This window comes from Thamnophis elegans, chromosome 11 (genome assembly GCF_009769535.1).
Source record: "Thamnophis elegans isolate rThaEle1 chromosome 11, rThaEle1.pri, whole genome shotgun sequence".
In the NCBI taxonomy this organism is placed as follows: Eukaryota; Metazoa; Chordata; class Lepidosauria; order Squamata; family Colubridae; genus Thamnophis; species Thamnophis elegans.
Genome location: NC_045551.1, coordinates 7,259,676 through 7,275,305, shown reverse-complemented (window position 1 = coordinate 7,275,305; position 15,630 = coordinate 7,259,676). Strand labels below are relative to the sequence as shown.

At 42.1% G+C, this 15,630-nt stretch overlaps 1 protein-coding gene across 1 annotated transcript in view; it reads right to left on the bottom strand.

Moving 5' to 3' along the window:
• Positions 1-5,736: 5,736 nt before the first annotated feature.
• ACBD6 (acyl-CoA binding domain containing 6) overlaps positions 5,737-15,630 on the bottom strand; it is a 113,886-nt gene continuing 103,992 nt past the window's right edge. Inside the window, exon 8 of the mRNA XM_032226982.1 lies at positions 5,737-6,785. Coding sequence (XP_032082873.1) covers positions 6,631-6,785 — 155 coding nt within the window. The 3' untranslated portion in view covers positions 5,737-6,630. The remainder of the gene's footprint in view (positions 6,786-15,630) is intronic.

Sequence of the window (15,630 nt, the reverse complement as noted above, 5' to 3'; positions counted from 1 at the left end):
CACAGAGTAGGTTCGAGCAATTTTTGAAACCCACCACTGGTTTGCAGTCTCCCACCGTCATGTGACCACGATTTGCAACATTTTTGCTGGTTTCTTGCATTTATCTTCGGTTTCCATAAAAAGTGCCCATTGGGAAAAATTGATTTGCTCTATGACCCATGGCTTTCCCTTAAGAATTCCCACAAAAATTGTCAAAAAATTGGGACCAGTCATTTGATGTGACTTACAATCGTAATTTCAGGCTCAATTACAGCTGTTTAACTGACCGGCAACATTCCTGGTAAAGCAATTGGAAAGCTGCAAACAGCTGTTACCACTCTCATAAAATAGGTGTGGAGTTGAAATAGGCCACCTGCTTGGACATTTCAAAGAAAAAAACTTGATGTTTGCTAAAATTCATTTGGAAAAGTGTTGGGGAAGAGAAATTGCACTGTAGATATTGGTCTCTTTGGAATAATGCCCTTTCGTCCAAGTGGAAGGCAATTGCTTTTCCAACGTTGAGAGAAAAGTGATTTGTCAAAGTTAAGAGACAGGAAGAATCTCTGTGCTAGACACACACGTCTCCCTGTTGGTGAGCCAAGGTCACAGCTACCGGTAGTAACATCTTTCACAATAAGAGGTGTGAGTAAGGGCAGTAACTGTGGGCAGAAAAGGCTCTGGAATTAAGCCAGAGAAAATGATGGACAAAATAGAGGAAGGAATCAACAGCTATATCGGGGAACAGAGGAAAACCAGTCCTTTGACATAACACCTTACTAGTGAGGGAGGTATCACAACCACATGTTAAAAATAGAAGTAGATATTTATTTAAGCTATCAGCTGATGGAAAAAAAGTGCCAAGGCATGTGTAGTTAAATATAAGAATAAAATATGATGGCATTGCAGAAGAACTGAGATATTCTTCATTTTTCTTCATATAATTCCCACCCTTTAACTTCATGAGAAGCCATTGTGGATGGTTTCTGAGCAGACCAGTGGTGGGATTCAGCCGGTTCGCACCTATTCGGGAGAATCGGTTCTTAACTTTCTAAGAGGTTCAGAGAACCGGTTGTTGGAAGAAATCTCCTTTTGGTTTTTCCCCACTTTGCAGGGCTAATCCTGTAAGGAAGGCAGGAAGGAAACATTCTAATGTTGTTTCTAGCCTAATCTTTATTGCTCTGCTTACAGAAACTGCCTCTCCGGTTAACCCTTATTACATTGTAACAGCTAAGGCGAAGCGTCCATCGATCTGAGTGACCTTGAGTTGGCCACACCCACCCAGTCACATGACCAGCGAGCCCCACCTATGCAGCCGGTCATTAGGGCAAAGAACCGGTTGTTAAATTATTTGAATCCCACCATTGGAGCAAACCTTTTGATTCTTTGTAAGGCAGAAAGGAATTCTCCAGACTGTAAGTGAAGAGAAATGTGATTCTGGAAGTTGAGCTGTCTATGATGGAAGGAGAGGAGATTGGGAATTGCTTAATAAGGCTTAAAACGACGCAAGGGGGGGGGGGGAGGGAATGAATCATGGCTATCAAGGTCATCATGGTATGATGAGGATGTAACTGGCTGAATCCTTTTGATCTTTCCAAGATCTCCAATCAGAAAGGGAATGAGTAGAAAGATACTGTAGATGTCTGCTTCGAGCATTATATGTATGGAATTTATCCTGCACCTGCTGCTGAGCTAAAGGAGCCGAGGTGGCGCAGTGGTTAGGGTGCAGTACTGCAGGCCACTTCAGCTGACTGTTATCTGCAGTTCAGCGGTTCTAATCTCACCGGCTCAAGGTCGACTCAGCCTTCCATCCTTCCGAGGTGGGTGAAATGAGGACCCGGATTGTTGGGGGCAATATGCTGACTCTGTAAACCGCTTAGAGAGGGCTGAAAGCCCTATGAAGCGGTATATAAGTCTAACTGCTATTGCTATAAAGACCCCAAGATATAAATGTGGGAGGAGGGAGGAGGGATTCAATTTCAACATACCCATTGATATACGATTCGAGCCATAGCTGAAGGATGCAGTCCATATTACTAGGTCGGTGATGGCTAACCTCTTTCCCATCGCATGCCAAAAGCGGGGGGAATGCAGGGGGGTCATGTGTGGGTGTGCCCACACCCATGCTATGTGCGTGACCCACCTGCATGCATACATGCGCGCGCCCTCCCCTCCCCCCACTTTTGGCTTGTGATGGACCCGTTTTTCACCCTCCCCAGGCTCCAGAGGCTTTCTAGGAGTCTGGGGAGGGTGAAAACAGCTGTCCTACCCTCCTGGAGGCCCTCCTGAGACCTCCCTGAAGCCCCCGGAGCGCGAGAAATGGCCCAATGCGCAAACCGGAAGTCTGAACAGCCGAAAAAGAAGGCTGAAGTCAGTTGGCCAGTGCACGCTTGCGTGCTGGTGCTGACAAGGTAACGCCTCGCGTGCCCTAACAAATGGCTCCATGTGCCAGGTGTGGTATAGTGCCATAGGTTCACCATCATGGTACTAGGCCAATATGGAATGTAAGGCCTATCAGTGCCATTATCAGCCTTGACCCATTAAACAAAAATCATTGTTTAATATCAGCTTTGCCTCAAAAAAACACTGATTTTCAAATTCACCAAATTCCAGGAACTTCAGCTTATTGAGATGCTACAATGAATGAATTATGGGCAAAAGTGTCAGATGAAAAAGGAATGAAGACATAACTGTGTCACCGATGAATTGTGTTAGCGACCAAAACCTGGAGAATTGACCTTCAGTGAGATTGTTTGTAACCTATAGCAATAGCAGTTAGACTTACATACCGCTTCATAGAGCTTTCAGCCCTCTCTAAGCGGTTTACAGAGTCAGCATATCGCCCCCAACAACAATCCGGGTCCTCATTTTACCCACCTTGGAAGGATGGAAGGCTGAGTCAACCCTGAGCCGGTGAGATTTGAACAGCCGAACTGCAGTCAGCTGAAGTAGCCTGCAGTGCAGTGCTGCATTTAACCACTGTGCCACCTCAGGTCTACCTGCCACCAGTGAAGAGGCTCCTTGATGCAAGAATGACGGATGGATTTTGTGATATTTATGATATCAAATATCAAATGTGATGAACCATGCTTGTAAGGTGTAGCTGGAGATGAGCAAAGTTGGGGCTTCTATGCAACCCAACAATTACAGGGTATCAAAGGTCCTTACTTCTTCTGGGGCCATTTTGTGCATGATAGCCTGAAGCATACATGGTGTGCATTGGAAAGAAGAAAGTTCCCTTTGCGATGATAACTACTGCCCCAATAATTAGGTAACTTATGCAGGAAGAACAGAAGACTTTCATAACCAACAAGATCGCACAGGTTGGGCTTCCTCTGGGTGCCGTCGACCGGAGAATGCCGGCTGGCAGGCCCCCGGGGGAGGGCCTTCTCTGTAGCTGCGCCAGCCCTGTGGAACGATCTACCCGTAGAGATCCGGACCCTTACCACTCTCCCGGCCTTCCGTAAAGCCACCAAGACCTGGCTGTTCCGGCAGGCCTGGGGCTGTTGATCAATATCCAGCCCCACTTAGACAGAATGGATGGTGTGTAATTTTAATAATTGTATCTTTTATCTTAAATTTTTAAATGCTTCTTTTATCTTGCCTGTAAGCCGCCCAGAGTCCCAAGGGAGTGGGCGGCATACAAATTTTATTAAATTGAAATTGAAAATTAAAATAACAAGGAGAGATAGTAGGAAAGGAAGAGGAAGAGTGGAGGAGAGGTAAGGGAAGAAGTAAGAGGTAAGGAGAGGTGGGCGGAAGGGAGAGAAAGAGAAGGAGAGGAGGGAGGAAGAGAGAGAAAGAGAAGGAGGGTAGGAAGGAGAAGAGAGAGGGTAGGAGTAGGGGAGAGGAAGGAAGAAGGGGAAGTAGAGGAGGAAGGAAGGAAGTAGAGAAGGAAGGGAGGGAGAAAAGAAAAGAAAGAGAAAATAAGGTGGTGATACAGCAGGTGCTAGGGATGGTAAACAAAGCAATCCAAACTATACCTTATAACCTTTTAAATGGAATAACAATAGTATTAGAATGGCAAAGAAAAAGAATAACTATGTGAATGTATACCTATAACTGTATGTAAGAGAATAAATGACAGTAAGAATATAAACCACAATATAGGTAAATAATATTTGGTTATGAACAGCTAAGTATAAATAAATATAGAATAGCACATAAAAATGGATAACGAATAAGGAGATTATGAATGCAAGATAGAAATGTATAGAAGGGAAAACACTAACTGCAAAGAAACCGATACGGAACTGCGGTATGATATACGATGGAACTTATTGTTCCTATGTTGTTTCAAGTTATGTGTCTGTTTCTGTTGATGTGTTTATGTGTATAAAATAAAAATTTATATTCATAAAAAAAAGAAGACTTTCATAACTGATGGAGAACTCCAGATCGTAGGAGTAAGACCTGGGATATATTGCAAGAAAATTCAGAAGAGGAAGGCATATCTTTTAGTCTGCCAACCAGGTAACAGAAGTAATTAATGGAGATGAAAGAGCATGAGAAAAGATGCTATTCATTAAAAAAAAAAAACAACTCTTAAAGAGACCATGGCAGGACCAAATGATAAAACATAAAATTAGTATATGGAGCAATTTATTTTGCAGTGAATAAAAAGATGGATAGGGCAACTATGAATATATAACATTAGGAAACCTGCAAATCAATAGATACAAACCACATCTCCTGTAGTAGGAGGAAAAACTCCGTACTGAGTGGAGTCAGCCTGAAGTAGGAAGATTTCATGAAAATAAAAATCCAGCATAGATCTATTGAATGAACTTCCACAGGGCAGGAAAATCCTGTTGATGTGTGATTCTGATTTTTAATTTTGTAACACTGGCACTTACAAATGGAGTTTGTAAGGCTAGAGAGGCTTGAAGGAAAAAGACACAGACTTGACTATTCTTCAATGGGGAAAACATGGAGAGAGTTATGATAAAAATAACTTGAAATAATAATAACAATAAAAAAATAATTCAGGGTGGGTGGAGATCTCAATGGATGAAAATGCTAATGCTACGGCTCTCCGTGACCCGACAAAAGCGCGCCGACAAAAGCGTGTCACTAAAACCGCGATGTCATCACTGTGATGTCATCACCGCGGTGACAACAGCGCGGCAACAGAAGGGCGCTTTACAACAGCGCGGCAACAGAAAGCCAATTTAAGTTAAGGTAAGGTTTAGGGTTATGTTTAGGGTTAGCGTTATGTTTAGGGTTAGCGTTATGTTTAGGGTTAGCGTTATGTTTAGGGTTATGTTTAGGGTTAGGGTTAGCTTTTGAATGCTAGTAAAAGCATTTTGCTGAGTGCTTCGGAAGGCGCGGATTTGCCCTCCGCGGTTATATCGGCGCGGAAAAGGGCTTCGCGGTTTTGTCGGTGAACCATGGCTCTCAATATCAAACTGAAAAGTTTACTATGAACTGTACCTTGCTTCGTGTGAAACACACAGAAGGCTCCCACTAGAAATTGTGTAAGTAGGACATAGTCAAAAATTGGATGCAGCCATTCTGAAAATGCACATTTCTTCTGAGACAGACTACGGTAACAAGCTTAGGGATTATAATATTTTTTCTCCCTTTCTGTCCTTGAGGTTTTAGCCATTTATGTTGATATTTCCTCTAAAAATGTTTTAGTTATATGTACAGGGTTAAAAAAAAAATCAGGATCAGATTTTGTAGTGTCCAATATAAACACATGATGCTTTTTATATAACTAGTTTGGTTTAATGGCAGGTGAAAAAAAAAGAAGAAATATTCCAGGAACATTTTTATATATTTCATATCATGCAGGAAAGTATTTTTATACCAGAAACAGAGAGATATACACAATTAACATGCCCATCAGTTCTCATAGTTTAACAACACAGCAACTACTTAGCTAACCAGCGAATCAGTTTAGGATCAAGGGGAAAAAGTCCGCTGCCTTTATTTTCGGATCTTAGAGCACCACAGTATTTCTAATTCTGAGTTCAAAAAAATATAAATAATAACACTGTCACTAATGTGGAAGTTTGGGGGGAAAAAAAGTTTTATAAACTGGCTCATATCTTCCTTTCCCCTATCCAGCTGTTGGATCTTCCTTTCCTACAAGTTGCAAATAAGAAGTTAATCCTTAAATCCACTTGGGAAAGCAGGTTCAACACTATTCGTGTGTCTAATTAGGGCTTATTCTCAAGAAGGAACACATAGGACTTCAGCTTTAGTATGGTTCCTTTTTTCTCTTCTCCGTAGCCTCCATACATGATGAAACTCCTGTGCTGATAAAGCAGGACTTCTGATGTACCAGGCTTGTAGTGTGCAATCTACCCAACTGAACATCTCTTACAGCTACATCTGACACGATAGCAGAAAGCCAATATATCCTTTTTATTAGTTTTAAGACTGAAAAAAAAAAGAAGGGACTATTAAGCAAGTCACAAACTATGGCTGAGGTTATTTTTCACATGGTAGATAGTAGGTTATGCTGTGTGAGTCACAGTCCACTCCTTAATTTTTGGATTTCCAAATATGCATCAATACCAAGTACTTTTCATTCAACAAATTCCAATCCTTATGCATTGTGCAGACTACGTAGTAGGAGAAGGATGGATTTATTACAGTTTTTGTTCCATTCTGAAAGCCTTGGGCTTCACCTCCTTGGCCTTTCGGTTAAGCTTTGCCAGCTGTGTGTTCCTGGAGCATAGAGGTGATTACTCTACAGTCTGTCACCTCCTCAGGCAAGTATCCTTCCGTGTCCCGAAGAGTAGGGTCAGCTCCGGATTGAAGCAACAGTTCCACAATATCGGAAAATTCACAGGTAGAAGCTAGAAGGGAGACCAGAACAAAACGGAAACAAGTCAGAACCAACGGTTTGCATCTGCTGAATGAGGCATATCAAAACTACAGATGCGTAGAGGGGGAGGGGAAGTAGGGTAGAGGGGAATGATGGAGGGAAGATAGTAAGTTGGAGGAGGGCGGAAGAAAGAGGTGTATGGAGAGCGGAAGAGGTATATTGGGTTTCTATTTGAGTTTGAGTTTTATTTTATTTATATTTCTGAGGGTATTGTTGACAAGAGGAACTGATGTGATTATTGTTTAATGTTGTATGGCCCCGGTTATGCACAGTATATATGTGACTGTATGAAAATGAAAAATAAAAACATTTTATACTTGAAAAAAACAAAACAACTACAGATGCAACAATCTAAACAGCCAAACAGAACAAGGAAGCTGGTATAAGAAAAATAAATTATCCTCAAGATTGGCACTCCACATTCTACAACCACGCTAAGATACGCATTCAACTTCATTATGAGTCAAAAGCAAAAAATGGCATTGCCTCGCATCACTTCAGGGATTGCCTCATCAAGGTTAAATCTGCCCATTTGTTAAGGAAACCTGGTGAGGTCTCCACTCCAATGTGAGTTTAGGGTTAGGGAACAAACGTTTTCTATTGTGGCCCTCATACTTTCCCGTGACCCGTCAAAATCGCGCTCGACTAAACCGCGCCCGATTAAACCGCGTCACTGACGTCATCAACAGGGCGACAACAGCCAGCGTGGAGAAACAAGGGCGCTTTAAATAGCGCTTTGAAAGCAAGCCGATTCAATTTAAGATAAGGGTTAGATTTAGGGTTAGGTTAAGGGTTAGGATTAGGTTTAGGGTTAGGATTAGGGTTAGGGTTAGGATTAGGTTTAGGGTTAGGTTAAGGGGGGTTAGGTTTAGGGGTTAATTTTAGGTTTAGGGTTTACAGCGTGCTTCTGTCTCCACGCTGTTGTAGCCCTGTTGATGACGTCAGCGACGCGGTTTAGTCGGGCGCGGTTTTGTTGGTGAACCATACTTTCCAACTCCTTGAGCATCAGGTTCCTTCCTCTTAGCGTTTGATTAGTTTATTTATTTAAACAATCCATACAGATGCCCAACTCAAAACAGTGCCTCTTAGAAGTGCACACAAGAGTGGAACCAAAAATCCAGCAACATAATATACAAATGAAAGATTAAATATTAATTCAAAGCAATAATAGTAATAGGAAGGAGGAGGAAGAATATTCCCAGGTATAAAAACATTGCATTTTCAATCAGTAAAACCAAAATAAACCAATCTACCAGCAGTGTTGTTTTAATCACCTGGTCTAAATGACTGAAGGAACAATCTTTAATGCCTCATGAAAGGCCAAAAGCGTCAGGCCCATCCGGATTTCGGGGGGGGAGGGGGATGTTCTTCTATAAGGTAAGGTCTTGAAAAGGCCATGGAAATAATTCTCTTTCACTGTGCTTTTAAGTAATGTTTATGGCACATTATTAACCTGGGTACTTGAGAGACCGCCTGCTGCCAATTACCTCCACTAGACCGATTAGATCCCACAGATTAGGCCTCCTCCGAATTCCATCCGCCAGCCAGTGTCGACTGGCGACTACCCGGAGGAGAGCCTTCTCTGTGGCTGCTCTGACCCTCTGGAACGAATTCCCCGTGGAGATTCGAACCCTCACCACCCTCCAGGCCTTCCACAAAGCCCTTAAAACCTGGCTGTTCCGACAGGCCTGGGGCTAAAGAGCTGTTGCCCCCGTCTCGAATGGTATGACTGTCGTGTGTTTTAAATTATGCATTGTTATGTGTCGTTTTTAATTTTTGTCTGTATCCCCTTCCCTGGTTTGAGTTGTGAGCTGCCCTGAGTCCCCTTCGGGGGAAAAGGGCAACATATAAATATAATAAACAAACAAACAAACAAATTGTATGGTTTTTCTCTACCGGTATATGTATATGGCTCCCGGTTTGTGGATTGGAGCAGGCTAAAAAACTGCTCTCTCTTTATCAATAAACACTTTGCTTTCCTGTATCTTTGGTATTTGAAGATTTCATTTGTTATGTTCATATATATGAATGTTGCATTTGAATAGATTGGCCTATTCTAGAGCTAAAAGGTTTTGATGGAAAGTCCCTTCCCTAACTCATTGTGTTTGCCCTTAAGGATTGGCTCCCAACGTTAATGCTTGTTTCTGGAACTGACAAATCAGTGGAAGAGAATATATGCAGCTCAGGATTAGACATAAAGGAGGGAGCAAATCCAAACTTAATAGACTCTGATGCAGAGGTGGGTTCCTACCAGTTTGCACCTATTCGCTAGAACCGGTTCGTCAAATCTACCGAACCGGTTAGAAGAGGTTCCACCAGTGGACCCGGAAAGCAGGCCACACCTACAGAAGAGGTTCCAACATTTTTTGAAACCCACCACTGGTCCTCGGATATGATTATTCTACACTATCATGCTCATATTTATAAAACTCAGGGCCTCTGTGAAAGGTAAGGATGACTCCTGCGTTTGTGGTGCAATCAGAACATTGCGTGTGTTGAAGTTGTTTTAACGCAAACCAAAGATGCCTTTTAAAAAACAAGTTTGCATCATATTCTTATGCAGGCCAGTGCTGTGTGTGAGGTAATTTAAGGTGGTTCTGACAAGTGTCGTCGGCATCTTCATATCCGGTCACATGGGCGGCAAGCCACTCCCACAAAGGAGGCCACACCCACAGAGTAGGTTCGAACTATTTTTGAAACCCACCACTGGTTCATACATATGAATGTTGCATTTGAATAGATTGGCCTATTCTACAGCTAAAATATTTTGATGGAAAGTCCCTTCCCTAACTTATTATTCTTGCCCTTAGGGATTGGCTGCCAACATTAATGCTTGTTTCTGTAACTGACAAATCAGTGGAAGAGAATATATGCAGCTCAGGATTAGACAGAAAGGAGGGAGCAAATCCAAACTTAATAGACTCTGATGATGCTACCTAGTTGGCAGTGAAACATCTGCAAGCAAATAATCATGCTCAGGGACCATCCAGGATTCCACTGACAAATAATTCTGGAAGTCAGGCAAAATGCATGTATAAAACAGAATATAAAATGGAAATGCACATTTTTGATAATGAAGTGCTGTTAAGGGGCAGTGATTAGCCCAGAGATGTATTGGTAAACATGAAAAAAGATGGAAGCTTAGAGATGGTTACAGTGCTACTGGAGAACAACAGAAGATATGTAAGGTAATCTAAAGATAGTTTATCCACTATCCAGATATAAAAAAAAAACATGTGCTGAGAATAATGCAAACCTCTCATCCACTGATATGGAGCTGCCTTCACAAGCATGATGGTGAAAGAATACAACTGCTATAGTGAATAACCTTGCTAAAGATTGAGAAGGCATGGGACAATTCCTGTCACCTAAATTATGTAAAGTTTTTGGCAACTAAGGAGGTACTCACTTTGTGACTTTCCCCATAATAAATGAGGCACTGAGTGGAAAGAGTTTACGGCTGGACGCTGGATCTTTCAAAGTCATGAGCCGAGGTGGCGCAGTGGTTAGAGTGCAGTACTGCAGGCCACTTCAGCTGACTGTTATCTGCAGTTCAGCGGTTCAAATCTCACCGGCTCAAGGTTGACTCAGCCTTCCATCCTTCCGAGGTGGGTAAAATGAGGACCCGGATTGTTGTTGGGGGCAATATGCTGACTCTGTAAACCGCTTAGAGAGAGCTGAAAGCCCTATGAAGCAGTATATAAGTCTAACTGCTATTGCTATTGTCACAGGACGCAAGGGGAAAACACCAATAAAACCAATCAAAATAAAAGTTGTAAAACAACAAAGTGAAATTATCTAAACAAGGTTAACAGAAAATAAATGGACAAAAAAAATATTCTCAGTTCCTGAAGGATGAACTGAGACATAGCAATAGCAATAGATATAGCAAAAGCAATAGCAATAGCAGTTAGACGTATATACCGCTTCATAGGGCTTTCAGCCCTCTCTAAGCGGTTTACAGAGTCAGCATATTGCCCCCAACAACAATCCGGGTCCTCATTTCACCCACCTCGGGAGGATGGAAGGCTGAGTCAACCCTGAGCCGGTGAGATTTGAACAGCCGACCTGCAGAACTGCAGTCAGCTGAAGAAGCCTGCAGTGGTGCATTTCACCACTGCGCCACCTCGGCTCTTAGTAACATGTTGCTAACTGAGAGATGTTGAAGTGGCAGAAAAGGGACTTAGGTAAATAGTGGGAACTATGAGCATTGGGGCAAGTGGAACAGGGCAAATGTGGAGTTTCTGATAGAAACTTTTAGCTCAATGTTCTGTGCTGAGCAGGTACCAACACCAATATATATATAATGCACAAAGAGCCACCATTTCAGTTTCTTGACTTTGATTTATTACTAGAAAGGAAAAGCATCTAAGTCTTGGAACAAGAGGAAGAGCCAAGAAGGAGAACATGGCAGCAGCTCTAATATAAGTGATAGATAGTACGGTAAAATTTCTTCGGGGATAGTCAGGAAAACATGCCTTGCTGAAATGAAGCAGAGGAGAGTAGGAGAGAGGCAGGATATTAAATTTAAATCATAACCTTTTGGAGAGAACATGAGACCTGTAACCTTGGCCTTGGCATTTCCTGACTCTTTGGGCAATCTTAAAGATGGAATTATTTTTACCAGATCATTTACAATTTTTTTAAAGGTTCAATCTTACAAGAAGACAAATTGCAAGGAAGACATATTTTAGGATGGAAAAAAAAACATTGTTTAGGGAAAGCAAACACGCTGTATCTTGCACCAACCAGATGTCGATTTTTTTTTTTAAGCTAAGGTTTTTCTTTTCAAGCTGGGAAGCAAAAGCTGGCTTCTAATCCAATGCTGCCACCATTTAAACTCAGTTATGTACAAATTGTCTTGAGAATTTAAGAGCGGCGTTGTCCACCCCCCCCCCAGCTGAATCAGTTTTGTTTCCAAATATGGATAGTGAAGTATTTTTTTTTTTCTGAATAGGCTACTTGTAAATGTTTGTGGAATCGTGAAGAACGTAATCACTTGCCAGTGACTTTATTAGTCCATGAAATAAAAGACTGATTAAAAGTGTTGGTGAAGGGCATTTAGTAGCCTAACATCAATTTATTGTCTCACATTTCCGTGATGTGAAGCTAATGCAATAGGAAGGGATAAAGTTGGGTCAAATTGAGCAAAATTGGTACTTCACAGGACGCTCATTTTGAGGCTCATAGTTGGTTGCAAGGAGAATAGCAATAGCAATAGCAGTTAGACTTATATACCGCTTCATAGGGCTTTCAGCCCTCTCTAAGCGGTTTACAGAGTCAGCATATTGCCCCCAACAACAATCCGGGTCCTCATTTTACCCACCTCGGAAGGATGGAAGGCTGAGTCAACCTTGAGCCGGTGAGATTTGAACAGCCGAACTGCAGAACTACAGTCAGCTGAAGTAGCCTGCAGTGCTGCATTTAACCACTGCGCCACCTCGGCTCAAAGGAGATGGATAATTTTTTGGGGGGTTCAAATGATTCTTCGGGGACACAACTGCAGTGGAGAGAGCAACAGAACACTAACAAGCCATCTCAATATGATTTGTCCTTAGTTTAATACTATACTATTTTTCAAACAGTGTATTTAATGTCAGTTGCGGAAATTTATTAAAAACAGCAATGTTAGTACTCTTCTGCTTCTTAACAATGGAAACAGATACACCAAATAAAAATTCCCATATGTATCCAAATTCAACTCAGATGCATCAGATGTGGTCATAAGATTTCTCCTAAAAAACTCTGCAGCTGAAGTTCCAATGGGACCTGTATTTTCAAGGTACCCCTCAAGCTGAACCCTAAATTATGTTTTTAATTATACTGCAAGTCAACACATTAATGGTGTATTTCCCTTTGCAATTAGCTGTAGTAATTAGAAAGTATCTTGAGAAAATATCTTTTCTCAGCTGACACTATGGGGAGAAGCAAATGTTTAATTAAAACAGGACAACAGTTCAGTCGAAGCTTATTTAAACCCTTGCATTGTTAAACTAAAATGACAAAAGGCCTCAAATCTAGTTTTCTATGTTCCTGCAGTCTGAGTTTTTTTTTTTGTTTGTTAACCTTATACCCTGCTGCCAATACGGGACTGATTTTTATTTTCTATTTGCCATCTTGAATGGGGAAAAATATAAATCATTGGGGAATTTACAATAGCTTTCTTTAATAGTCAGGTCTCTCTTCATACATTTTGCTATGGGAGAGCATAAGCTACAGAGTTATTGTCAAGGTGTGTAGGACTGAAGCTACCTATTAGAAGTCTCTTAAGAAGTCTGGAACGTTTTGTGTAAGTGGGCTGGTAGCAAATACAAATGAAGGACCAGGAAACTACATATAAAGTTTGTATTAAGTATTAAGTATTTGGTTTATTTGTATGCCGCCCTTCTCCAGGGGGGACTCAGGGCGGCGAACAACTCAAAGGGGAAAGGGAACATAAACAACAGTACACATAATTAAAATACATGAAAATCACACAGCCATACCAGTCGAGAGGGGAGGGGAACTCATCAACTCCAGGCCTGCCGGCACAGCCAGGTTTAGACGGCTTTCCGGAAGGCCTGGAGAGAGGTGAGGGTCCGGATCTCCGCGGGGAGTTCATTCCAAAGGGCCGGAGCTGCTACAGAGAAGGCCCTCCCCCGGGTAGTAGCCAGATGGCATTGGCTGGTGGACGGAACCCGGAGGAGGCTGACCCTGTGAGATCTGACGGGTCTTTGGGAAGTAATTGGCAGCAGGCGGTCTCTCAAGTACCCAGGTCACTTCTTGTCCACTTCTAGCACGTGAAAGTAATTTGGGAAGGGGAGGAAAAGAGAAAGGAAATCTTTGAAGCCGAGAGAGCCAAAGAGGAAGTGATGGCAAAGGACAACAGCTACACAGGCTGGTAAGAACCCTCTCCTATACAAATGGTGAAAAGTGCAGAAGACTCTGTGGCTATTCTAGACGGTTTATTTCAACCTCTTGCCACAAATTGTGTTCTATGCCCCACTGTAACATTATTTATCCATAATATGAAGCAACAAAGGCACAGCCAGTGCGCAGAACTATACAAAGATACAAATAGCCTATTTTCTGGGGTCAAAAGAAGATTATGTAAGGAATTTGTTAGGGCATTAAAAGTCCCTTTGGCAGTATACTAAAAAATTCCCAGCGTACAGAACAAGAATGATTGACACAGTATATGTACATTTCATTTCATTTCATTTGTCTTGTATGCCGCCCACTCCCGGAGGACTCCGGGCGGCTCACAATAGACAAGGGAAAGGGGATAAATAGACAAAGACAACACTTTAAAAAAGACGGACATTCACAATTTCCGTGGGGCTGGATGTTTCACAAGCCCCCCCGGCCTGCTGGAGCAGCCAGGACTTGATGGCTTTGCGGAAGGCCAGGAGGGTAGTAAGGGTCCGGATCTCCATGGGGAGGTCATTCCAGAGGGCTGGAGCTGCAACAGAGAAGGCTCTCCCCCGGGGAGTCGCCAGCCGACATTGGCTGGCCGATGGAATCCGGAGGAGACCTAACCTGTGAGATCTTATCGATCTGAGGGAGGTAATCGGCAGGAGGCGGTCTCTCAGGTACACTTTGGAAACATGTACTTGAAACATCTTTAAGGTGTTTTTCTAATTTTAACAAAGCACACCTTGTTCTCTTATTTTAACACTATAGTATTAAATACTGGATTTCTTTTTTGTATTTCACCGACATAATTCCTAATAAAAAAAAACTTCAGGTTTCCATTCTATTTTAACCCCTGTTATTGCCTCCAGCCAATTTTTGATCCTTTTCCAAAAAAAATTTGCCTCCTCACAGGTCCACCATAAATGATAATCTGTTCCGTGTATTGATTCGCATTTCCAGCATTTGGGGGAGGTGTTTGTTGAAATTTTAGCTAACCTTGATGGTGCCAGGTGCCATCTGTAAAACATTTTGTGAGTAATTTGTACTCCTGATGCATCCACAGTACCTGACGGAGGAAGGCTGCTCTACATTGAACAGAATATTTCCAAGCTTCTTAGATGTTGAGAGTTCCACATCAAAGGTAAAATGAAAATCTACTGGAAGAATTGTATCTCAGGTTCCCAAAGGACATGCTTCATAGTAACAGACAAATAGAAATACGTGCAATTTTAAAATAGATAAAAGTGGAAACACATTTAGCATGGGGTTGTCCTCCTCCGGGTGCCATCTACTAGCCAATGCCATCTGGCTATTACCCGGGGGAGGGCCTTCTCTGTGGCAGCTCCGGCCCTCTGGAATGAACTCCCCGCAGGGATCCAGACCCTCACCTCTCTCTAGGCCTTCCCAAAAGCCGTCAAAACCTGGCTTTGCCAGCAGGCCTGGAGGTGATGAGCTCCCTCCCCTCTTGACATGTATGGTTGTGCGACTGTTGTTTACTTTTATTATTTGTATTTTGTTTTTTATGTTCCCCCTTTTCCCCCTTGAATTGTTCGCCGCTCTGAGTCCTCCCGGAGAAGGGCGGCATACAAATAATAAAATTCCAATTCCAATTCCATTGTTTCCTTTTGGAAGAAGTGGTAGGGTATTATTACAATTTAGATTTAAGTCACTGTTTTTCCATGAGAAAAGAATCATCTTTTCTCTTTTCATCTTTTCTTATGAATTCTTTTATAACATATCTTTTTTTGTAAATCTGAAGAAAATGGTTCAAGTCATTTCTTGAGTTAAAATCCACACATCCAAGTCACTTTTCTGGCTTGCTATTTGTGCTCCCTTTTAATTATTAAAACCTCAGCAGGTTTCATTTGTAGGTTTTTGAGGTTGATTTTCCTTCAACCTGCAGCGAAATCAGTTTTTCAATT